The following is a 25,674-nucleotide window of genomic DNA, read 5'->3' on the forward strand; positions in this document are numbered from 1 at the left end:
CATTCTGGCTTTTACATTTTTGGATCTCCGATAACTATTTTGACTAGAGAATGAGAACTTTGATCTGCTCCACAGTGTTCATACTCTGATCTGGACTGACACGCAGACGTAGATGAGCGAAGTGATACAAATAGTAAAGCATATCAATGATGTCATCACAGCTCAGCCAATCATATCAGAGGATCAGAACTTACTGTTGTATATCAAAGCATTATGTATGAGACAATATAACCTACTGTATGGTTAAGAGTAGCCGAGAAGCCACAAAGGAGGTTTGTGCTATAAGTCCGTATTTAGTGATAAATTTGATAAACGTTCTGCTTAAGGGCATGTTTGTACAATGTTTTTAAATTACAGTCCTTAATGACAGTGCACGCTTTGACGTTTCTGGCGTTCTGAATAATGAATTACCCTCCTGAGGAGAATTCAACTGAATCCTCACACACATGTGTTGCCAACAGCTGCTCTTACTCACTTTTTCTTCCTGTGAAGAGGCTCGAGCAAAAAAAACGCTCACAACATTTTCACACCACTGATAACAGATGTACTCCAGCCGCATGGTGGACCTACGACCACAAATGACCGAATCAATTTCATCCTCGTGCGTCCCGGCACGTTCTCTCGTATTGGCTGTATGTACTTTATGTTCTTCCTGACACAGAGTTGCTTCGTGCAAACAAATATTGTCAACACCTTTGTCTTTCTTCATCTGCTCATAGTTTGGTTCATTTGTTTGGTTTGCTGTTATTGGTATGCATGTCTGTTTATATTTTCGTTTTCGATCTGACCCAACTTTTCTGCAGAAACATGTGCGCAAAGTTCGTTTGGTTCAACGCAACTCGCTCTTCGAGCCAATCGCAGCTGCAGAACAAAACGCACGTAGTCATCAGCACTCGTCCGTCACATAAAACAGAGATTTGTGCTTTAATCTTATTCATGATGTCATGTGCTAACGTCCTATCTGACCTGCTGAGTCTCAGTTTTATAGAGGAACTGCTTGATTACAGTTAAAGGATATGTACCAGAAATAGATTTCCAGAAATCCAAAAAGTATCTAGAAGATTTATAAATTCTGGACTTTTACACATTTGGCACATACAATCCTTCACATTAGCTGTACCCTCGATTAATAGAAAGCTTTGTCTCGCTTCAATGACTCCAGAGTTTTCGTGACCCAATAGAGATCAATGCAATCAGGCATCATTTCAACTTTGACTTGATTGCTGTTCTTTTTGACTCTTCACATCGGCTTTAGAGACTGGCACATAAAACAAAGACAGGGAAGACAGAAACCAGAGAAAAAGAAAGTGAGAGGTGATCCATGTTTCCTTGACATCTTAAGGATTCATTCCTAAACATCTGGCCACTGCCAACAGCAGAGTTACGCCAGCCCTGAAACAATGTGTGGAGATTTTGGTGAGTTAATATCAGGTAATTTAAACCCAGATGCAGCTATTCGGCTGCAGAAAAGTACTTGGCTCATCGTTACGTATTGGAAAGAGAGACCACAACTAAAACTGTGTAAATGTCATTGCATTAGATAAAATATCAAAACAACTGTCATTTTAATTTAGATGATTTTTCACAGAATTACCTTTTTTCCAACTTCTCCCAAGGTCATTTTTTGTGCATGTACTGTATGGAGTCACCATAACATTCAGTGCAGTGGCCTTTGACTCTATTTACTAAAGTTTGTTGCATGTAAAAACATAAACAAAATGAATCATTTCAAAATAGCACATCCTTGACATCTCCTGCTTCGCTTGATGAAAATGTAATTAGTTTGTGCAAACCCTTTGTCAACATCTTTGTTTTATTCATCTGCTTACGGTTTTGTTTTGTTATTGATGCATGACTGTTTAGTTCCGTTTTTCTCCATTCACGCTACGTTCACACTGCAGGCGAAAGTGGCCCAAATCCGACTTTTTTGCCCACATGTGACCCATATCTGATTTTTTTTTTTGACAGTCTGAACAACACAAATCCGGATACATAACTGATATATTACAATGCAAACTAAGTCTGACTTCAGATTTCATCTGACTTTTATGAGCAACATCAATGTTTATTTCGCAAACACATTGTGCTGCATCTAATGTCACGTCATCTTCTGTGCATGCATGCATATACGGTTCACACATAAGACTGATTTAAATGATACTGTAAACAACAGCACAAAAAAATCTGAACTGAGCATTAAGACCTGCAGTGTGAACAAAGCCATATACAGAAGAGGATGCTGTCAATGCAAATAGATAAAAGTGCACACATTTTTTGCATATTGTGCAAAAAATTAAATGCTTCAGTTAGTATTTTAGCACATTTTGGGCTATGGTATCCAGATGATGCAGGTTTTTTACAAAAGGCGTGGAAAATATGGCACTGTATTTTGCTCCTGTGGTTTTCGCTTTTTAAACATAAATCTAGCAGCAATATATCATATGTCAACATTATTTCCCCCAACTGGAAAACACAAAGTAGTTCTGTGTTATAAAAATAAACTTGTGTCACAGTTGAGATGATTCTACCTTTCAACAATCGATAAAAACTGGTCAGTTCATAGTTCATTGTTTTAATATATCTTTTGGGAAATAGCTTTAAAAGCTTCTTTTAACCCTTCCTGATAAAGGTCAGAGATTTGTGTGTGTACATCTGATTCAGCTGGCATTTTTATTATGATACGTCTGCGGTGCATTTTTTATTATTTGTGGTGAAACAAATCCACAAAGATCTATAACCAAATAGCATCTTGTCACCACAGACTAAAACACCAATAACTAAAATCTGGTCATATTAGCTTGACACAGTGCATGATTTTTATAGTCCTTAATGATTCTTGCATGCCAGACTGTTTCCAGATTCGAGTTAAGCCACGTCACACTGTGAAATCTCATTTGTCATTACTGTCAGACTTCGTTACACAATAAAGCAGACACATGCAGAGTTTTACGTAGTTTTATGTTGACATAGGAGAAGCCTCACTGCAGGACTGCGTCTTTAAACATCTGACACTGGCAGGATTTTATCCCAGGAAAAGTTTGATCATAACGGTCATTGATGGGCTGCCGGTAAACATGTCAAACTAGTGATAAAAGACTACATATTTTGGTCTAGGATTATAGGAATCTTTAAGCATTTACATTTTTTTGGCTCAGACAGCTAGATCATGGCCAAAATCATACTGTGTGTCTGCTTTAGTTATAACTTATATAAAACAAATATGTTACATAGTTAATGTAGCTGTAAACAGTTGTAATGGTTATTTGTGAATAAGTTTGATAAATAGTGGGGAAATTCGAGTTAATCAGACAGCGATTAGTCATCTGGTGAACAGTACTAGTATCGTCTTGGAATCGTGAAAACTTGTAATGTGTAACTTGATATAAGCACTTCTTGTGTTATTCCCTCCCTGTGATAAACGCTTGATTGTTTCCTTATCTTTGTAAGTCACTTTGGATAAAAGCATCTACTAAATGCATAAATGTAAATGTTAATCGTTTTAACTCAAGAATTAAATAAAAAAAATCAATAGTGTTTAAGACTGTAAAAAATTCTGCATGAAGTATATCGCTATATGAAATATTGCCAAAGACGGCATGACAGGGACGCAGGAAGTATGGCAAGGTATACACAGCGTCTCGTTCCCTTCTCAGGGAACAACAGTTACATACGTAACCAGAGACGTTTTCATGTGTCATACAAAACCATGCAAAAAAGCAGGGAATAATAAAGCAATAAGCCCTAAGAAGCAGTGGGTTACCAGTGCATTTTATAACAGCTAAGGGGCGTTGTTAGGCATGACGTGAAGCGGAGCCCCCCTCAGGGGCTAATCACACCAAAAGCGTTTATGGTCGTTGCACGCGCCTTTTTTGAATGATATTCTATGGGCAGGGAGCGCTTACGTGCTGTTTATATGGGCCAAGCGCCTTGCGTTTCCAAGCGTTTAAAGCTCTTTTGGTGTGATTAGCCCCACTGTTATAAAATGCACTTTAACCCCACTGCTTCGCGGGGGTTATTGCTTTTATAAAACGGTTACTTCATATGCATAACATTAGCAGGATTTTATAAAATAAAACACAAATAAGCTGTAATTATATTAGTAAAATTATTACTCTTCCGCCAAACAAAGTAGTTCCTCAGAATCAAGTGTGACTGAAACAGAGTGTAGTTCCCAACCAACACAGATGCAGCAAAGACACAATGAAAATATGATTTAAGACTGTGGTGTTTATTTTTATAAATCTAATATATACATTAACATTTATATCGTGCAAATGTTGAAGTGATGATCAAATATGCTTGGAAGCATGCTTAACTCTTTCCCCGTCAGCGTTTTTTTTTAAGTTGCCAGCCAGTTTTAGTTTAATGCCTTGCAGAAAAATTATCTTCTTTAAATAAACATAAAATATCAAATGAAAGAGCAGACCCCCCGCTTTCAAACAACAACAACAACAAAAAAACGGAGCGTTTTCACTTTATTGATTAGATGACTCAAACAACATTTATTGACATGTATCTGGATATCGCCATTATTGTGCAATTGTTTACAAATTAAAAATATGATTAAAGACTGTGGTGTTTATTTTCATAAATCCAGGAAACTTCTTGCAAAAAATAAATTCAAGCACTTTCAATTACCTGTATCTTGCATATTTTCAAAAACTTCCCAGGGCCTTAAATTTTTGCACCCAGATTCACAAACTTTCAATGATTTCAAGGACCCTTGGGAACCCTGTGTAAAACAACTCTTTAAAATTGTCGGGGTTATTTTTTGACCCATGTTGGGTAAATATTGGACAGAACATGATGGGTTAAAAATCACCCAATGTTGGGTTGTTGTTATGCAACTATGGGTTAAAATGACCCCTCAGTTAGGTTAAAACAACCCAGCATTGGGTAAATTTTAACCCAGCAATGTGTTTTGTCCAATGATTACCCAACATGCGTCAAAAATAAGCCAGACATTTTTAGAGTAAACTTGGTTTTTAAGTTTTGACTTTTGATAAGTTAACATAACTTATAAAAACAAGTTAAAATAGTTTTACTTAATTTGTTAATTTGCAATAATTTGTACGACTACATTTAACTATTTTTGTATGGTTTGCTTTTGCTCTTTTGCTGTTAGGGTTAGGGGTGGGGTTTACTTTTTTATCTTTTTCGAATAATTGTATGTTTTTGTATTCACTTCATAGAAATGTATACAAATTAGCCAACTTGTAAAACACGTACAAATTTCCATGCTGTCTACAGCCCTTCTAAAAACCCCATTTAGAATTCATTTAAAAGTTTAATAGAGAAAATACTGAACATTCTAAGCTTTGTTTTAAAAACCAATTTTTGGTTTTAGAAAATCATGTGGAATTTTATAACTCTAAAACGACAGTGTGTTTAGATGTTCAGTTCGTTCTTTGTGGATTTCAACAAGTGCTATTGAGGGATTTTAGTTTCACACTCGTATTGCTCATATGGTGTGACGTGATTTTCTCCTTTAGTTGTGGTTAAGTAGAATTAGTTTGATGAATGAGTGACAGGTGATGTGGCTGTATAGTGCATGTTTGGAACACCCAGTTACTAGGATACATTTCTACAAACATTAGTACGTTCAATGATTTTCTGCTCATGATTTATCACACCAACTTAAATAGGTGATCTCACATGCTGAAAAGTAAAAAAAAAAAAAATTAGAGTATAAGAAGAAAAACAGAAATGGCTGAAATGTCAGTGATTGAAGGGGCGAGAGAGAGGGAGAGAGAACGAGAGAGATAAGCTAAGGGATTAACAATAACAGTGTGACATCATAGGGTCCCTCCCTCCTGTTAATAATTCAGTATAGATGCTTCAGTCGTACAAAAATCTCTTACAGGCTCATCAACCGAAGTATTTTCAAACATACAAACTCTTCTCTACCCAATGAACTTTCACATTTTCTGTGTGTTGACATGAACTCATCCGAGGTCATTTAAAAAGAGGAGAGAGCACATGACTGAAGAAAGACAAACTGTATAGGATTATAGGAACTCTGTATTGGCTTTACTCCGAGAAGAAGGACAACATGCAAGTCTTCCTTTTCCTCAGCGGGATCATGCTGCTGATACTGACCTCTGCAACCTTATCTAAAGGTACAAAACTAAAACTATTGTGATCTTATTGAGGTTGAAAGTCTGGTATGCATGTATGTATAGTTGGTTAGAGGATGCAAGCTCAGCTTTTATTTTTTCTCATGCAATCATTTGCTATAATGCATATGACTATTATTACAAATATTTTTAATAGTGTATATAATCTATACGTTGAACTTTATGAACACTTTGAAGGTTTATTTGCATGTGAAATAAAAAAGATATTGGATATAAATTATAGATTCTTGTGATGCTGCAAAAAAAAAAATTAGAAAATAATTTTTGTGCATTGTCTTTATAAGTTCAAGCTAACACAAAGTCATTAGCAAGCTGGTGTGTATGTGTGCGCGTTTGTCTGTTTCCAGTTAAAACCTTAAAATCTCTTGAGGATGGATATTTACAAAAAATATTTGGAGTGCATGCAAATCTTCAGTACATGGAATAAAGCCAGAGGTTGGATCTGTACTAATTTACTTTCAGTTTACTTTAGTGTGTAATTTCAAAAAATGACTTCACACACTGTTTGCTGTGCCAGTAACTGGATTTGTTTTGGCCCAATACTCCCGTTTGGTTTGTGTGCTGTGTAAGATGCATGTAAGAACAGAATGGATCATTGCCTATTACAAGTTAGCTGAAATAAACCCAATATAGCATATAAATAATATATTAAATATGTTAGCTGCTATGGGTGGTGCTTTCCTCTGCGGCTCACAACGAAAGTTTGTCTTGGCTTGCTTGCTGTTCAAAGAATTTACTCTGACACCTGCCCACAAGAGAGATTATTAAACATTGACCTCTTTTTTCGGTGTGAGGTGGAATCTTAATGTAAAAAATCTGACCCTTGACTAATTTGCTCCAGGCTACTCATCTGTTTCTGTGATGTCCTCTTGTTTCCACGGAGATCATTGTGTTATCCGATCATCATCTTCATATGTTGTACACATTTCCCCAAAGGAAAATGTTATTTTTAGAGGTTAATCTTTTATAACACAACCTGTTTAGATTTTCTTATTTGGCTAACTTCACTGAGGCCACACAGGAAACTGTTTGATCACTTTTGTACAAAGTAAAGTCAGTATTTAATGCATGTAACACAGAGATTTAATATAGATTATTGCAATAATAACAAATGTCAATAGATTTTAATAAGTGTCTGAAGTAAAATGGATTGCAAATTGCATTTCATATCCAATTCTCAGTATTTCACCTTAAAGCCCTTAGGGAAAATAAAAAAGAAGCAATAACTTGTGAAAGTTATTGACATGCTGTTGGAGTATAAATCTATAAAGAAATGTGGACAACATCTCTCAGACAATGTGATTTTGGCTGATTTAGATGAACAGTCTCTGACTTTAGATTACATATTTTGGCAAATCAAAGTTTATTGTGACATTGTTGTAAGAAACATTTGCAGTAACTGGAGCCTTTTCCTCAAGAGACAAATTTGAGAATCAGGAGACATCTCCATTTGTTTTTCATTTAATCGCAGGAGAAACCATCGAGATACATAATCTAATTTGTGATTTTCCTCTCCTGCAGGCATCCTTTCTTTGTATTTTCTTAGAAGTTTACACACACGCATTTACAAACCGCATGTTTTATTCTTTTATGCAAGTGCTATCTCTAGAATCCCTTAAGCGCAGCGGTTTATTTGATTCATCTGGGAATCCCACAGAGAGCAGTATGGATATTAGGAAGAAACTGTTTGTGTGCTGTAGAGCTCTGTGTTTAATGCCAGGGGTTTCCCTCACAGCAGTAACAACCTTGGCACAGGACATCATTTAATCATTTATTTTTCAGAAGGGCCAACCACATTTATAAGGGGCTTCTTTGCTTGTGTTTTGTTGTCATAGTTAACAAACAGATTTTTAGCAAACTGAATTTAATCATTGTGTATGAGACAGCTCTTCTGGCAGGCATATACCGTAGGTGCTCACTGTTAGATGTACTTTGAGAGAGAAAATCTTACAACACTGTAATTCCAAATCTCTTGGCAAAACCCTTTTAGATACAAATCACATTTGTGATAATAGATCTAGCTGAAGTCATGTATAATACATCACTGTGTCTGTGTGTATACAATAGGTTTGGCTGTATAGTTTACTAGTAAATATTTGAAAATGAAATATGTTACTACTGTAACTTGTGGAAAAATTAAAAGGAGACCTCAGTTTTTGAAAGGCTCACTATTGAGCCAAATCATGTTTCACTTTTAATCTAATAATGTCTTATCTAATCATTATATTCATTGCACTATTAAACAACCACATGTAAAAAAAAATTCAAATCATCATTAACTGTAAAAATTGTGTCAGGGTTCAGTCATGTAACGAAAAGGTCAGTAACTAAAATGCATTGTGAAAGTCACTTTAGTCATGTCATTGGTATTAACAAATTTAACTGCCTTTCACTGCAAAAAAGTACTTGCAAGCTTATTTGGCAAGAACCTCCAAAGTATCCACTTCTTTGGAAAAGACAAATGGTAAACAGTTGTTAAATCACTAAGGGTCCAACTGGAAACATTGCAATTGATAAAAGTCAATATTCAAAATGTAAAAAAGAATAAACAAAAGCCCACGTTAGGGGGCGCTGCGAGACATGTGGCTGCCACATTCGGGTTCAAGTACCCACAAGGGACGCAACTTTGAATGTGATCCAATGTTGTTTCACATCTTCTTCCTGCACTGTGCACTTTAAGGACTTTGCTGATATATCAATGTGGCGTTTAGCACATTCTGACAACAAACATTTTGAATGATATGAGCCTGGGATTAAGCGCATTTGAAACGAAGGTATTTGATGAACATAATATGTGTCGAGAGCATTTGGCTAATATCATTAACGTTATCTTATTTTTGACGGTGTTTAGCGCCTTTTGCTTCTTATGTGTATTAGTTTTTTTATTGTTAAAATAACTGTTTGTAAGATTGTTGTCACCTTAATAAAACGATAATGACGGTATAGGCTATATAGGCTACTTTTTCTGACACATTTAAAACAATTAGCTATTAGCAAATTTTGAAGGACGTAGTACGGCATTAGTCACAATAACATTCTTAAAATATTACAGTTTTAAGTTATAATGTATGTGAAAAGTTTTGCAGTGTAATACCATAAAATATAAATAACATTTAGCATTAATGATTAGGATGGTTGTAGTAAGGTAGAGCATTATATTAAGTGATTTGCAAAGTAAACAATTCTAGTCAGCAGTCTCTCTCGTCAAATATGGCACTAGTGAAACAAAAGTCACAGGTGCAATTTTCTGGGATGGAATGTAATGATGTAACGTATGAAATGTATAGTTTGCATGCACTTTAAAGGAAAACACCACCATTTTTCGATATTTTATTATGTTCTTACCTCAACTTAGACAAATTAACACATACCTATCTTTTTTTAAATGCGTGCACTTAATCTCTTTACAGCGTGAATGTGTTAGCATTTAGCCTAGCCCCATTCATTCCTTAGGATCCAAACATTTACCCTGTGTCTCAATTCGTTCCCTAGCTTCCGAGGTCGTGAATCATTATATCGTGTACACATGTTCGGCACTGGTAAGGACCCTGGCTCACTTGACATTGGGACACTGTTCACTTATTTTTCTGTCACGTGGCTGCTTAAGCGCATTGTGATCACTCACAGCTGTTACTCAACAACAACCGGAAAACCACGTATGTCCATTTTGCCGATTTTGAGATTTTTCGACAGATTGAATGTCCAGGTCCATTTCCGTATACAGTATGCTTCACATATCTAAATGGCCCATGAAAAGTTGTGAAATTATGTCATCTGATTTTCACGTATATCCATTTGGTGTCAAAGCTGTCAATCACACCGTGTATCTCCTTCCCTGTGGAAGCATCTCTCCTGTCTCGCGAAGTTTCATCAAAGCTCAGCACTGGATAGCCGAATAAACTTAGCCTGGTGAGACAATGACTTTCCTTTATCGAGGTAAACGTTTCCCCCCTGACGCCAGACGTACGTCTAGGAGTGACAAAATTACGGTAGGACTGTGCAAACAAAGTATCTGTCTAGCATTACCATGTCAGTGTATTGATTCATTGTCCCTTCATAGTTTGCAAGAGACATTTAATAAATGTATAATTAATATTAAATAAACTAAGTGTATTTAATAAACTAAGACGTAGGCTAGGCTATTTAATAAACTGAGCGTATTCATCTGTCAATATGAAACGCAACAGGGCCATTCTAATTAATGATCGGAAGAACGCGTATCAACCACCGTTACTGTAAAATACGCACGTATGTCCATTTAAACTCAATTTTGGCCAAATGTGGATTCTATCATTACACTGGCAAGAATATGCGGTATATTCATGCATAAGCTCACATAACTATAATGTGACATATATACTTTATAATCAGTTTTTTGTAATTTATTGTTTTTTTTACATCAATGTATCCTACATAATGTGAAAACTTTAAAATTGAATAAACTTTAATATTGACTGAAAGTTGGAAAATATGAAATCATGTAAAGATGCCGTACCAAGTATGACAACGCTACATTCAACTGCTTTTGAAATACGGTGTTTTTTTCACTTCCTGAAAAGTAACCGTTTTGGACATACGTGAGTTTCATCGGGCAGCGACGATATATTTTTTACAATTAAAAAAAATATTATTTTAAATATTGAGTAGATTGTGGTCCCTTACTGTGTAGCGATGTGTGTTTATATTTAAAACTAATATAAACATTTTTTTTTTAAATTATAAAAGTTCTGTCACATTTCATAAAGTTTATTGAGTTGTATTGAGTTGTATTTTCGGTTGCCGAGCTTCAGAAAAGGTCACCAGATTTCCGGTAAGGGAACATAATGGGTACCATCGATGCTCACTGATTTTTGCGTTGCATTGTGGGAATTTTTAGGGAACGTTCCAGTGGACTGGGAGGATTTTGTGATTGAGTCAGCCCTTAAAATGGCCGACTCCCTGATCAGTGCTCTAACTGAACAAGGGAGCTGATTGAGACACACCCTTAGTTTGTAGCATTTCGACCTCGGCCAAATTGGTCGCACTTTCGAGCCCTGTAGTATAAAAAACATTTTGTCACAGAAGAGTTCCCAATTGATTTAGCTTTTAAAGTATGTGAATGTGTTTTTGTCCTATAGGACAAAACTTGAAAGTGCATATCAGTGCTTTTGAAGACACCATCGTATTCAAGTTTATCCGGCCCCTAGATAACAGCAGATTGGATGGATACATCCTGGGTTATGGCAGCACTATGTTCTCCAAACAGTTGATCCACCTACCTGGAAATGGAGAATTCTATGAAACTGAGATAGGTATAAACTTTCTGTTTAGTCCTGTTTCTAATGCGTAGTTTATTTATTTAAATGATTATCCTGTATCCTGTAGATGCTGAACCCAAATATCTGATTGCGGTGCAGTCAGTGAATCCTGATAAACCAAAGAAGGAGTGTGCAGGTAAGCCATACTATACCTCAACTAAAATCAAAGTTTTAACCCTTCAAGCCACATTTAAAGATGAATTTGATACAAAATAGCTAACTTAGTGACATTTCAAAGAAATCTAGCATGAACAGACTTTTTAAGCAACACTTTTCACAAAGCATGTGAATACATTCTAGATGTCAAACTTATGGGGATCGTGCCTATAGATAATCTGATGAATTACACATGTGGTTACTCTGCTAGGACACCTGAGTGAACTGACATTTACTAAAAATGATCTTGGGACCAGTTGTTTAAATAAAAAAACTGCTTCTGGCATCTTTAGACATAATTTTGGCTGATATTTGACTTGTGATCCCTAGGCAAAGTGGATCTGCAGAAACCATTAAACATTATGATCGGGTCGGTTACAGAGACCTCAGTGCTGCTGTCATGGGGGACTTTATTCACATCACCCTTTATGGATACCAATATGGATGATTGTTTTGATGATGGGTATGTGTTTGTGTGCATCTCAATGGTCTGTGTCTTGGTTTGGTCAGTTTGCTTTTGACCTTCACTGAAGGTGTGCCATTTTTTACTGACAAGAGACCCAAAGCAGATGCAGAAATATGTACAGATGTCTAGAGAGTCCTGAGAATACTGTATTAAAATGAAAGCAGACAACCTGATCAAACAAAAGTCTTTAAACAATATACATACAATACAACCTGAGGGAAGTTAATAAATAGCAAAAACACATTGAAGAAGTAAGCAGATGTTTAAAAAAACATCTTGCACATGTATGGCTGGTGGGACTTTCCAGTTCTCATGTTTTATACGGACTTAGTGATATTTTCCCCAAATGGAGCTTCTAAAACAAAACTTTCACAGACACTAACTTTTTAGCATTTTAAATTATTTACTGTCAATTAAGTTGCACTTGGGATTGTTGGATGCTTCCTATCATAAAGGTGATTTACTATCTGCGTGAGGAGATTTGGTCGTAACCAGAACAAACACATATTGGAAAGGCTAGTGGAAACCAATTAAACCAAATGTGATCCTAGTACTCCATAAAAAAACCTCTTGCCAGAGACACACTGGCAAAGACTGAAAAAAACAACAGCTGCAGTCTTTTTTTCACATGCAGTGTGGAAAATGTTCACCAGGGCGTTTCTACTGTATGCTGTTGACCGTGAATTTTGGTGATCTAATAGAAGATCAAGCTTTTTTATTTAAAGGTGCAGTGTGTAATTTTTTGAAAAATCTCTTGACAGAAATGCAAAATAATATACTAAACTATATTATCAGGGGTCTATAAAGACCTTTTTATAATGAATTGTTATGTTTTTATCACCTTAGAATTAGACTTTGTGCCACCATGTTTCTACAGAAGCACTTAAAGGTAGGGTAACACATTTGATCCTGAAACATTTTTAGTTATGCTGGTTAAAAGTCTCCTCACATCCTGATAGCAATCACTATGTTAAGATGTTTAAATGTATTTGTAGAAATGTATGTCATCTGTGAAAGGCGTAGGACCAAAAAATGTTCAACCAATCATAGATTTCGGTCCGAACGGACGTTACCTTGTTTGTCCCTCATTCGTAAGCGTAATTTGAATGCCCACCGCGCAGCTAGTCCACGCAAACACCAAACGTCATCGGCGCATTCACGTGCGCTCACCTCCCGTCTGTAAACAGCGAGAATGCAAACTTTTCTGCTGAATTGACAACCTGTACAGGAGCCTCAAAACGAAAGACATGTTTTATAACAACAACAGAAAAAACTGCCTGGATCAGCAAAGAACAAAAACCCAAATTAACATTGGCAACTTTACTGCTTTACCACGAGATGCAAACAGCTGCAGGAGGCAAAGGGTCTGAAAGGGTCGTTGCACTGTTTATTTTGGTAAGGTAGGTACGCGATATGTTTGTATTGAGATGGATTCAGATATTCTACTTTGATGAAACATTGTGTTGCTTATGAAAGTTGTGTTTGTTTACGGATTAGCGTAACGATTTAGTTACTACGTCTACACAACCGAAAATGTGCTTAAACTAATTCTGATGTAAACCAGTTGTTTATGTAGGTTATTTTTGAAGTGTTATTCACTTTGTACTGCAAAATTTTCTCACTGGTGAATGAGATATGAGATGTGACCGTCTGATCTGTGCGTGTTCATGTGTTTTGAAAGAGGCGTGACTTTGGATGGCGATTTGACTTGAGGGTCGGATCGTTATTTTATTGCTAAGTGGCAAAATGTGTTACCCTACCTTTAACGGACAAACTTTTTCACTACGTTGTCTCCGTCATTTACATGTTTTTCCAGTGGCGGCTACCATAGCTTCTCTATGCGTTTTAAAAGCTAGGGGTGAGCAGTGGACTGAGCCGTTGGTTGCAATTCACAATCTCACCACTGTATGCCGCTAAACTTTACACACTGCACCTTTAAGTGGGATTGCTTAGAAAAGTTGCATGATTATATTAGTGGAAACAAGTTGCACGATTTAAGATTATATATCGTAGAACAAAAAGTGCATGAGTTACCCAAAACTTGTAAAATGTAAGGTACCAAACAATGCCGTAGAAGAACCATTTTTGGCTGTATGGTTTCATAAAGAACCTTTAACGTCCGCAGAACCTATAAGTTAGATAAAAGGTTCATTCATATTATAAAAAGGTAACAAAGAAATGGTTCTTTGAAGAACCTTTAATTTAAAGTTTATTTGGCGAACCAAACATTTTCCCTCTGTGACATCACTGTAGCACCAGTTAAAACTCAACTTTGAACATCATAGTATCATATGTAAAAGTTTTACCTGTGATAGTAATTTCTTCATGCTTCATGCTGAAATGTAACTTTACACCCTTGCCTCATTTAGTATACAGAATTATTAATTTGCGAATTAGTCCCCGCCTTTACTCAATAGCACAACTCCAACCAAATTAAAAAGTAATGCAAATTAGTCCCTGCCTCTACTCTTTCGCACCACATCGGACCATAGATATATATGTAAATAGATGCTACATTCGGCAGTTTCAGACAAATAACTGCTAAGTTCGGTATTACAATGCAAACATTAACTGCGTATTTGCAGGATTAATCTTAAATTGGTAATGTTAACAGGTTACAGCAATCACTCTGCATGTGTGAGCAGTATGTGCAGCTAAAGCAGCTGTGCTGCAATCGTTTCAGCGTCAATCTATGCGGCGTCCATAACTAATATCTATGACTCGAATTTTATGGAGAAAATACTCAGCAATGTTGTTGAATGTCTTGTCTTAAAATATATTAACATAAAAAAACTGATTTACCCCCACAGTAGGAGGCTTACCTTAAATTTTTAACACTATTCTTTTGCAATCACCCTGATGTTTTTAGCAGGAATTAAAAATCTAGATGTAATTTTTCGAGCCTGTGATTATTTTTCTCCACTCAGACAGTTTACAGTGCGCTACAGGGAGAAAGAACCCAGTAATACCTGGAAGTACCAAACCTGTCCAACCACCAGCATGGTCATAGACAACCTCAAACCAGATGCTCAGTATGAGTTTGAGGTTCGCCCGGACATTGGAGCCACCAGTGGAGCCTGGAGCCCATCGGTCATTCATAACACAGCAGGTGTGTCCCGTCACAAATCCTTCCTTTTTTCTCACGACTCAATGCAGGAGCCAGCAGCATAATATGTTTGTTTGTACTTCTTACAGTGCTAAGCACGTACTTAAACTTTATTTATTTATTTTTTTCCTTTTTAAAGTACCAGAGACAAGGTTTGATGTGGCGTTCCAAATGCATTTCTTGAGTGTTGCTCTAAATAATGTTTTTTCAATCTTGATCCCATTTGTCTAAATACCAAAGTCTGTTATGTAGAGTCAGTGATTTCACCACAGTAAACTCCTTAAATTTTATCAAATGAACTGACATCTGCTATCCACATAAATTGTATAGTCCTACACTCTTGCTGAACAGTTTGTATGAGTAAAATTTTAAAAACAAAATTAACAAAAGAAACTGAACTAGAGTACTTACTTAGTTTTACTTGTACAGATGAAATTACGCATAAGCCATTCGAAGAACTGAACCAAGCAAAGCTTAAGGTGAGCATATGGCTTTGCATAATTCTCCTTTTAATAGCTTCTGCATCTCATACTGTAGCTTATAGCAGTATATAGCTTTAGTGACAAGTGTCTCTCTCTCTCTCTCTCTCTCTCTCTCTCTCTCTCTCTCTCTCTCTCTCTCTCTCTCTCTCTCTCTCTCTCTCTCTCTCTCTCTCTCTCTCTCTCTCTCTCGCTCTCTCTCTCTCTCTCTCTCTTTCAAAGAACACCACCCAAGCCAAACCAGCTCCTTTACTCGCACGCACTGTTTTACCAGAGGTACAGACAACTACAGGTAATGTGAATAACCTTTATATCCGTTAAAGCCAAGCATAACATTACATAAGCGAAATGGAATTTTAGCTAAATGTATTTTGCTTCATGCATAATACGCATAATGTATACCACATAGCAGTATTTTTTTAAACAGTTTCAAACAGCGCATTGCTGCATTGTTTCCATATGATCTCACTAAGCAGCTTGTGAGTTATCATGTGGGAAATACATATGTGTGGTTTTCGCTCTAATGCGCAACAATCACATACACCTGTTTTTACTCTTATAAATGGTCTGTCTCGATAATATATCCTTGATCCTGCACACCATGTTGCCATATGTTTTTCTTTGACTCTTGTACATTTAAAGGTCCCCTGTCACAGTAGTTTTCAGGATAAATTCCAAATAAACATTCTTCTTGTGTATCACAATTCCATATGGCAAAGATTACTTTCCAATGGGGCTGACTGTGTCAAATTGGAGGAACTGTGCCGACATCGTCTTGCTCTTTATTTTGGTAGACTAGTTGACATTAGGCAACTCTCAAATCCAAATTATGAAATAATGTCTCCTTATTTCAGTGCTTAACTCCAACTATGTCTTTCAATTCTTATACTCTAATACAAAAAGCATCTGTAATCTGTTTTCTATCTCTTTATTTTAACAGAAGCAGAGAAGATCACAACAGATCCTATCTTTCTTGATGATCTGCCCACATCCACCCAGACCCCTGAATTCCCCCACACATCTATTACTCTATCCACACCACAGATCACAAGCACAGTGGAACATAAAGAGCTTACCAGTCAGCCCAGTACCACACCAGACCAACCTATAACCATAACACAACAAGCATTAACAACGGAGCACCAACCAACTACAACCTATCAACCTACTACAACCCATCAACCTAGTACAACTCAAGAAGAGCCCACTAGTACAACTCAAGAAGAGCCCACTAGTACAACTCAAGTAGAACCCACTAGTACAACTCAAGAAGAACCCACTAGTACAACTCAAGAAGAACCCACTAGTACAACTCAAGAAGAACCCACTAGTACAACTCAAGAACAAACCACAAGTACAACTCAAGAACAAACCACTAGTACCACTCAAGAAGAGACCACTAGTACAACTCAAAAACAAACAACTAGTACAACTCAAGAACAAACAACTAGTACAACTCAAGAACAAACAACTAGTTCAACTCAAGAAGAAACCACTAGTACAACTCAAGAACAAACAACTAGTACAACTCAAGAACAAACCACCACAACACAGGTGTTAACTAAAGAGCAACAATATACAACCAGACAGCAAATGATTGCAGCCCAGCAGCAGTTTATTGTAACAACATCTGACCCAATACCACCACAAACAAATCCCCCACCAACAAAACCACCACTTACCCAACAACACACTACAAGCAAAGTCCCACACCGAACTGTCCGCCCCTCCCCTCCTAAGGAACCAGACACCATAAGTCAAGATAATCGCAATACGGGAGAAATTCGGCCCAAGCTGCGGCCACCGAGACCAATCCTTCATCTACGAGGCACGTCCAAACACCAAACCACTGACTCTTATCATTTCCATCAAACCACTTCTCTCTATCAGTCCAGCACAAGTACACTCTCTCAACAACAGCTAAACACTACAGTTGGCCATTCTCCACAAAGTACACTTTCGACTCCTTCCAGTACTGTAGCCAATAAAAAGAATGTCTTTGTTTCAAGGCAGGCAATTGAAACTAACAAAGAATCCATATCCAGTACTAAGCCACCCATTTCTAAATATTCGACACATCCTCATCACACAACTGACAACTTGACTAAACTGAAACCAACTTCATATCCTATACAACTACTCCCCACATTATGGTATCAGCCCCGACCCAGCACCTCAACACAACATTCCAGCACGGCAAAACAGCATGTTAACACCATTAAATATCACCCAGATATTACAGAAATGGCTAATCACAACATAAATATTACTGAAAGAGCTAAACACTTCCCAGACATTACCGCAGGAGCTAAACACAACCCAGATGTTTCTGAAACTGCTAAACACTACATAGGTATTACTGGAAGTCCTAAATACAACCCAGATATTACAGAAAACGCTAAACACTACCCAGACACTATTAAAGGGACTAAATACTACCCAGATATTATCGAAAGTGCCAAATATTACACAGCTATTACTGAAAAATACTACCCAGACATTACAGAAGGTGCTAATCACTACCCAGATGTTACCAAAAATGTTAAACATTACACAGTTGTTACAGAAAGTGCTAAACAGTACCCAGAAGTTACCCAAGAAGCTAAACTCTACCCACATGTTACAGACAGTGCTAAACAATACCCAGACGTTACCGAAGGAGCTAAACACTACCCAGATGTTACCGAAAATGTTAAACATTATAAAGTTGTTACAGAAAGTGCTAAACACTACCCAGACGTTACCGAAGGAGCTAAACACTACCCAGATGTTACCGAAAATGTTAAACATTACAAAGTTGTTACAGAAAGTGCTAAACAATACCCAGACGTTACCGAAGGAGCTAAACACTACCCAGATGTTACCGAAAATGTTAAACATTACAAAGTTGTTACAGAAAGTGCTAAACACTACCCAGACGTTATCGAAGGTGCTAAACACTACCCAGATGTTACCGAAAATGTTAAACATTACAAAGTTGTTACAGAAAGTGCTAAACATTACCCAGACGTTACCGAAGGAGCTAAACACTTCCCAGATGTTACCGAAAATGTTAAACATTATAAAGTTGTTACAGAAAGTGCTAAACATTACCCAGACGTTACCGAAGGAGCTAAACACTTCCCAGATGTTACCGAAAATGTTAAACATTATAAAGTTGTTACAGAAAGTGCTAAACACTACCAAGACGTTACCGAAGGAGCTAAACACTTCCCAGATGTTACCGAAAATGTTAAACATTATAAAGTTGTTACAGAAAGTGCTAAACACTACCCAGACGTTACCGAAGGAGCTAAACACTACCCAGATGTTACCGAAAATGTTAAACATTACAAAGTTGTTACAGAAAGTGCTAAACACTACCCAGAAGTTACCGAAGGTGCTAAACACTACCCAGATGTTACCGAAAATGTTAAACATTACCCAGAAGTTACCCAAGGAGCTAAACTCTACCCACATGTTACAGAAAGTGCTAAACACTACCCAGACGTTATCGAAGGAGCTAAACACTACCCAGATGTTACAGAAGGATCTAAACCGTACCCAGATATTACCAAAGCCACTAAACATTACCCAGATATTACAGAACTTCCTAAATACCACCCAGATGATACCAAACCTGCCAGACACTACCCAGATATTAACAAAACCGTTAAACTCTACCCACATGTTACAGAAACTGGTAAACACTACCTGAACGTTACCGAAACCGCTAAACACCTTAACATTACCGAAACTGCTAAACATCACCCAAACATGACCAAACCTGTTAAACACTACCCAAATATTACCCAAACTCCTAAACATCATCGAAACATGACCAAAACTGCTAAATCCACCCCAAAAACTGAATCCCAGATTGAAATTCCAACACCTAACCCTACAGAACAGTTGCCAGGTACCTCAAAAAATCTGGAACTGAAGCCTACAAAGTCAAAGATTTTCACCAAACCTGATGCTGTTCAGGATTCATCTGTGACAGAGAAGGTAACAGTAAGGATGGATCAACCAAATGGACAAGCGGGTAAATTCTCCCCCTACTCATACAGCTGTAACTAGAAAACAAGATTTAGTAAATATAACTTTGGGCTAACATTTATATTGAAACTGAAGAGAACAGCAAAGCTAAAATGATCTGTTAACATTTTCCATGCTGTATGAGATTACATAAGGCTGCCTGTGTATGTTACCTAGTTCCCAGCCAGTCAAAGGACAAACCCCTTACAAATGAGGTGGCCAATAGGACCCAGGGTAAAGTTTAATTTCTCAACCATGCTGTTTGTCACCTATCCGTGTTAACCACATAAAAGCTTCATTGTACACAATAAACATCATGATTGTTACAAAGCTGGATTGTCACCAAACATCACCATCATTTCCGTATGTCATTCTGCAATGCACCACCGCCCCACAATCGTTCTTTAAACCATCACCCATAGCACCCGCTCTGACATCACACCATGCCATGCATTCACCTGCCCGACTACTTCATCCACTCTTAATGTCCACTGTTGTCACTGTCTTGATGCTACACCCACCATTGTCCTTCACCTTTCATTTTAGATCTGTTTGTTTTTGGAGAGCTCCTTACAGCTTAATCAACCAGATTAAACATTTAACCTATAACCTTTAATTACAATTTATTCTCCATGGCTGACTTTGTTTGTGTTTGTCTAGGCAGAGGTAACTTCCGCAATTCTTCTTCTGTGCCCCGGCCCTTGGCAGGAAATGTGACACACAAACCAAGGCTTAATGGTCGTGTATCTCCAAATCAGCCTATTAATTCCTCAATACAACGCAACTCCACCAATAACAGGAAAAGAGGTATAAAAACCTTCAAACCCTGTTTTTCTCTTATATGACTTCACAAACTTTCCAGAATTCTTTTAATGCATTCAAATCAGGCTTTTGTTCATTATGTCTGTCTGCCTGAAAACAGGGCCCAGAATTAACACTCGCCAAGCTCAACTAAATAAAGCTGACAAGTAAAGCTATTTTTTCTGTTCTGGCTGACATAAGTGATGTGAGTAATGGACTCAATTACTTTAGAGAAAACTTGACCATAAGTCTTTTATGGCCATAAATCCCAAATTTCCTTTGTTGATGCATTGATGGTGTTGAGTCACCGAAATGAAAATAGAAAAACAATTTTGTTAGATGTGCCATTTCACAATTAATCGACCAATGCGTGGCTCCATAAATTTTATGTGCTGCACATATTTCTGTTTATATATTAAATAAACAACTACATTTACTAATAATATATGAATAAAGTATAATAATCATAGATATAATTAACTTTAAAAAAAAATCATTATACTACGATTACTAAGGCCGGCAAAAATTTTACCCTGTGAGTAAGATTGATTATGTATTTGGGTCACTGTTTATTGCACATGCTTTTTTGGGTGGGTTTTGTATTGAATTTTTTAAGGGCTCACAGGATCTGTTGACATGATTCATGTGTTATCTGCAGGGGAAAGACACACAATATCCCTTTCTTTCCGCCAGAAGTCTGTTTTTCATCATTTTCTCTTCAGGCTGCCATTTAATTCTGCACAGCAGCTGATTAGCCCTATGACACTTAATAGTTGAGAAATCTTCAATGTAGTATTTTTGTCACCTAAATGGATAGTTTGCCCAAAAATGAAATTCCATTCAGATCTGGGGCGCCATTGACTTCAATAGTAGTAAAAGTAGTAGTAAAAAATAATTCTATGGAAGTGAATGGTGCCCCGGATCTGCTTGGTTACATTTTTTCAAAAATATCTTCCTTTGTGTTTAGCAGAACAAAGAAATGTATTCAAGTGTGAAACAACTTGTGAGTGAGTAAAAGATGACAGAATTTTCATTTTTTGGTAAACTATCCCTTTAAGCCATTTACTTTTTCCCAGACTGATATTACGGAAAGTCGTGTTAGAGTCACAGAAAATTTGATAAATTATTCGTGTCCATGGCATGAAATTCAGCATTTTTCGTGCCATTTGCACACATTTCTATAAATAGTTTTTTGTGTCCGTGGCACGGCTTTCTTTTTCGTGGAATTTTATGTATTGTTTTCTCATAGTTTTTTTCTATTTTCTTACCATTGCCGCTTGGGGCTAGAATCACTTTCTTTTACATTTATAAACATCTTAACCCAAACCCCAACTCCAGGTGAGAATAGTTTTAAAAGCGGAAGAAAAACATGTAGAAACCAATACATAAAAATACATCCGAACCCAAATCCCAAGTCTAACCCTAAGCGACAATGATTTAAAAATAGAAAAAAAATGAGAAAACAATCCATAAAGTGATACAAAAAAGCAAGTTGTGCCACAGACACAAAAACTAATTATAGAAATTTATGTGACTAACACGGAAAAGACATTCATGCTCAAGGCATTAAAAAAGAGCTAAATTTGTGCCATGGACAAGAATAAATTAATCAAATTTTTCGTAACTATAACACAGCTTGCCGTGAGATCATGTTGTTTTTTCGTCCTTGGATTCTTTATCAAATATTGATAAAATAAAATCAAATACAAACATTTTAAGACATTCTAAAAAATGGTACTGCTAAATAGCACAAAAAGTGGTTTACTGGCTTGTAATCATAGGTGAACCACTTAAAGTGCTAGCACCTACAGTATGTAAAACCATAAGTGCTGCTATAGTCATGATACAGATGCTTTTATCAGACGCACATGCTTTGTGGTTACGAGCCTGAACCAAAGTGAACTTCCGGTTTGTATTTTTGTACTTTTATTTTCCTGGAAGTTGTGTTTAGTCCACAAAAGCCATTTGTTTATGTTGCTGCTGATGCACCATAATAGTCGTAGCAGCACCACTTATGGTTTTACATACAGGTGCTATATTATATAGCAATTAAATTGTTTGCCCTATGACTTTTTAGTGCTATTTAGCACCATTTTTGTAGACATGTCATTTTTTAAGTATTCCAGATATGTTTTAGCAGTAATGCAACATTTAGAGTACTGTTGTTGTGTCTATTGCCCGTTCTGTGCCCATAACAGCTGTTTTGTTTTTTTGGACAGTACCCAGTGGTGAACATCACAAAGGCCTTCGGAGGCCCAAACCTAGTAAGGTGCCCAGAAAGGATATAGGTAAATTAATCTTGACCTTAAAGAGAGACTTTTGTTCCTCAGAAATCTGTTGTCAGTTTGTTTGAAATGTTTCCAGCCACTGATCAGGAAAGTACAAAGTCATTCTTTAAGTACTAACAGCACATCTCTCTCCTTTCTGTCTGTGGTGCATGCATGGTTTAATTTTAATCTTTGTAGTGTTAGAAACATGCAACTCCTTCAGGGATGTAGATGTAAAAATTATATTGTAAAATGATTTATTTTTATCTTGTTTATTATGTCTAATATTATTTCAGTGTGATTTTGGAGACAAAGAAATGAATTCAAAGTCTGGTATTGCTATCTTTTCTTGAATATATAAAGCAGGTTTTTTTGTTTCTGTCCTGAAAAACCTGAAAAGCCAGTTGTACAAAGTGCTTGGATAAAGTTTTAAAAAGATGTTAGAGATATATCCGCCTGTTTGGTAGAAAACATCTCCTGTGCAGAGGCAGATTCCCTTGCAGCTGTATTTTTTGATTTTCTAGTCCAAATAAAACATTTATGTGCTGTTCGTGTCAAAGTAAATTTTAAAGTTCTGTGGAACAACATGACAAGTCAACCATTGATAAAACCAGGCCAACCACTGATGAGAACCCACTTTATATTCTCTTTCTCACTCACTGAGTCCATCATTCTCTCCCAAGCAAAGACAATCTTAAAACTAAACAATGAAGAGCCAAATCCCTCAGCCCTGACTCACTTGCTCATCAAGTCTGACTTTTATTAGATAGACTACTTTACTCATGCATTTGGCACTCGTGAAAATACTTTTAAAAAAACTAAAAAGAAAATCTAAAATTGGCCATCCGACTTTTCTTGAAAACTGTCTATTTCTTTCTAAATTGGATGCCTGGTAAAAATTAGAATATTTTGGAAAATGTTATATAATGGGCCTTTAGACAGTTGTGATGTTGGAAATAATTACGTTTGAATTGATTTATTGGTGCTTTGATCCGTATTGTCCTATGCTTTTGTTTTGAGTACCCAGCATTATGGTCATGTAGTTCTGTGCTCCATCAAAGCATTTGTCCCTTTGTGGATAACTTACAGTCCTGACAGTTTGGCCAGCATTAACTCATGCCATTTGGCTCACACAGTATCCTGCCTGTGCGGACATTGGCCTCAAATGCAATGTTTTTGTAATTCCATCCATGTGAATGTTATACAGAACTTTACTTTCACTTCTAAATGATAGCCTCTGGTTTCAGTGTTTCTGGCCTTGTATAGTAATAATGTGTGATGAGCTGTGCAGGCTGATTTTAAAGTGAAAATATACAACACGTCAAACATGTACTTAGAAGGATAGTCACTGCAAAATTTTGTTTTTTGGTTGTATTGTTAAAGGGACACTCAACTCTATTAAAAAATATGCTCATTTTCCAGCTCCCCTAGAGTTAAACATTTGATTTTTACCGTTTTGGAATCCATTCAGCTGATCTTTGGGTCTGGTGGTACCACTTTTAGCATAGCTTAGCATAATCCATTGAATATGATTATTAGACCATTAGCATCGCGCAAAAAAATAACCAAAGAGTTTCGATATTTTTCCTATTTAAAACTTGACTCTTCTGTAGTTACATTGTGTACTAAGACCGACAGAAAATAATTCCGCAGCGCCTGAAAATAGTCCCCTGCTATTGAAAGTATCGATGCACCGAATCCACTTTTTAAGATTCGGCCGAATCCGAAACCGAATACCGAATCCTACTCGCATCATTATTCCATTACAGGGCTCGCAAAATTTCAAAATCCCTGGTAGCCCTTTGGGCAGGCACTCTTCAGTTTTTGGTATCCCGAAATTTTGCCAATACATAGCCAATAGGGCCTCTAACCACAATGTTTAATCTGCTATTCTTGTTGTTGTTTTGATGCTGTTGGTTTTTTAACAAACAAAAAACTGGATTAAACCAACTGTTCCTTCTCATCCCCACACCAGTTCTACCCACCATTTAAAAGTGGTTCAGTGGGTCACAAAACTCACAGTTTGGATCATCCAGTTTGGATCAGATTGGATAATTTTTTCGATCAGAAAAACAGGGGCTACTGTCGCTTTAAGAGCGATTCTGCACAGAGTCACTCTCTTCACTGACCGTACAATCTATTTCACTTTAAAGCTTGCTGCGAGAGATTTAATTTTTTTACGTGAGGATAGTAATGACTGACAGGACGAAGTTGGAATATTTGCACAAAAATCCATGACAAATCAGTACAGATTGCTTCCTGTACTGCGGCTTCACCCGATCGCGAAAGTGAAATTAAAACTCGAGGGCGCTCAAACGCAATTTAAATACCCAATGCCTGAATTTCGTGCACCACAATTACCCATCCAAATCTGTGAGAAGATACATAGGCATTTAAATATATTTGTTCCTCCCTATAAGTCAAGATAGCCCGACGGGCAGGGCGGGGATGCATTTTGATAGCCCGACTGCAAAGCACAATGAAAGCGATGCGGTGCGATGCGTTAAATGTGAAACGCCCCTAAGGCTCACCGGAAAAAAAACACTTATCTCCCTGTCAGCACCTGATGTGTGTAATCAACGGCCACGTGACGTCGACCAGCGTAGTGCAAGCTTAGGGTTCGGTTCGGTGAAAAAAAAATCTAAGATTCGGCCGAACCCGAACCCCGCCAAAAAGCCCAGTATTCGGCCGAATCCGAATCCTGGATTCGGTGCATCCCTATAATTGAAAGTAACCAAGGGGACTATTTTTAGGCAGTGCGTAATATCACTACCAGCAAAGTCCTTGATTATTACGCCAGAATGAAAGTATAGTTCCTAGCCACATTGGCCAATTTTTTACTTTCCATCGGTCTTAGTACACGATACAGAAGAATCAAGTTTTAAATAGGAAAAGCATTGAAACTCTTTGGTTATTTTTTAGCACAATGCTAATGGTCTAATCAGATT

At 37.0% G+C, this 25,674-nt stretch overlaps 1 protein-coding gene across 3 annotated transcripts in view; it reads left to right on the forward strand.

Annotated features, from left to right (window-relative positions):
* Positions 1 to 5,750: 5,750 nt before the first annotated feature.
* The window catches only part of abi3bpa (ABI family, member 3 (NESH) binding protein a), a 32,399-nt gene continuing 12,475 nt past the window's right edge, over positions 5,751 to 25,674 (forward strand). Inside the window, exons 1-10 of one of the 3 annotated variants that reach the window (XM_065251699.2) lie at positions 5,751 to 6,119; positions 11,255 to 11,428; positions 11,502 to 11,570; positions 11,921 to 12,053; positions 14,984 to 15,165; positions 15,592 to 15,641; positions 15,864 to 15,933; positions 16,582 to 17,473; positions 20,323 to 20,465; positions 22,679 to 22,747. In XM_065251699.2, coding sequence (XP_065107771.1) covers positions 6,053 to 6,119; positions 11,255 to 11,428; positions 11,502 to 11,570; positions 11,921 to 12,053; positions 14,984 to 15,165; positions 15,592 to 15,641; positions 15,864 to 15,933; positions 16,582 to 17,473; positions 20,323 to 20,465; positions 22,679 to 22,747 — 1,849 coding nt within the window. In that variant the 5' untranslated portion in view covers positions 5,751 to 6,052. The other 2 variants (XM_065251697.1, XM_065251698.1) reach the window with 2 other exon arrangements.

Source organism: Paramisgurnus dabryanus, chromosome 15 (genome assembly GCF_030506205.2).
Source record: "Paramisgurnus dabryanus chromosome 15, PD_genome_1.1, whole genome shotgun sequence".
Taxonomy (NCBI): Eukaryota; Metazoa; Chordata; class Actinopteri; order Cypriniformes; family Cobitidae; genus Paramisgurnus; species Paramisgurnus dabryanus.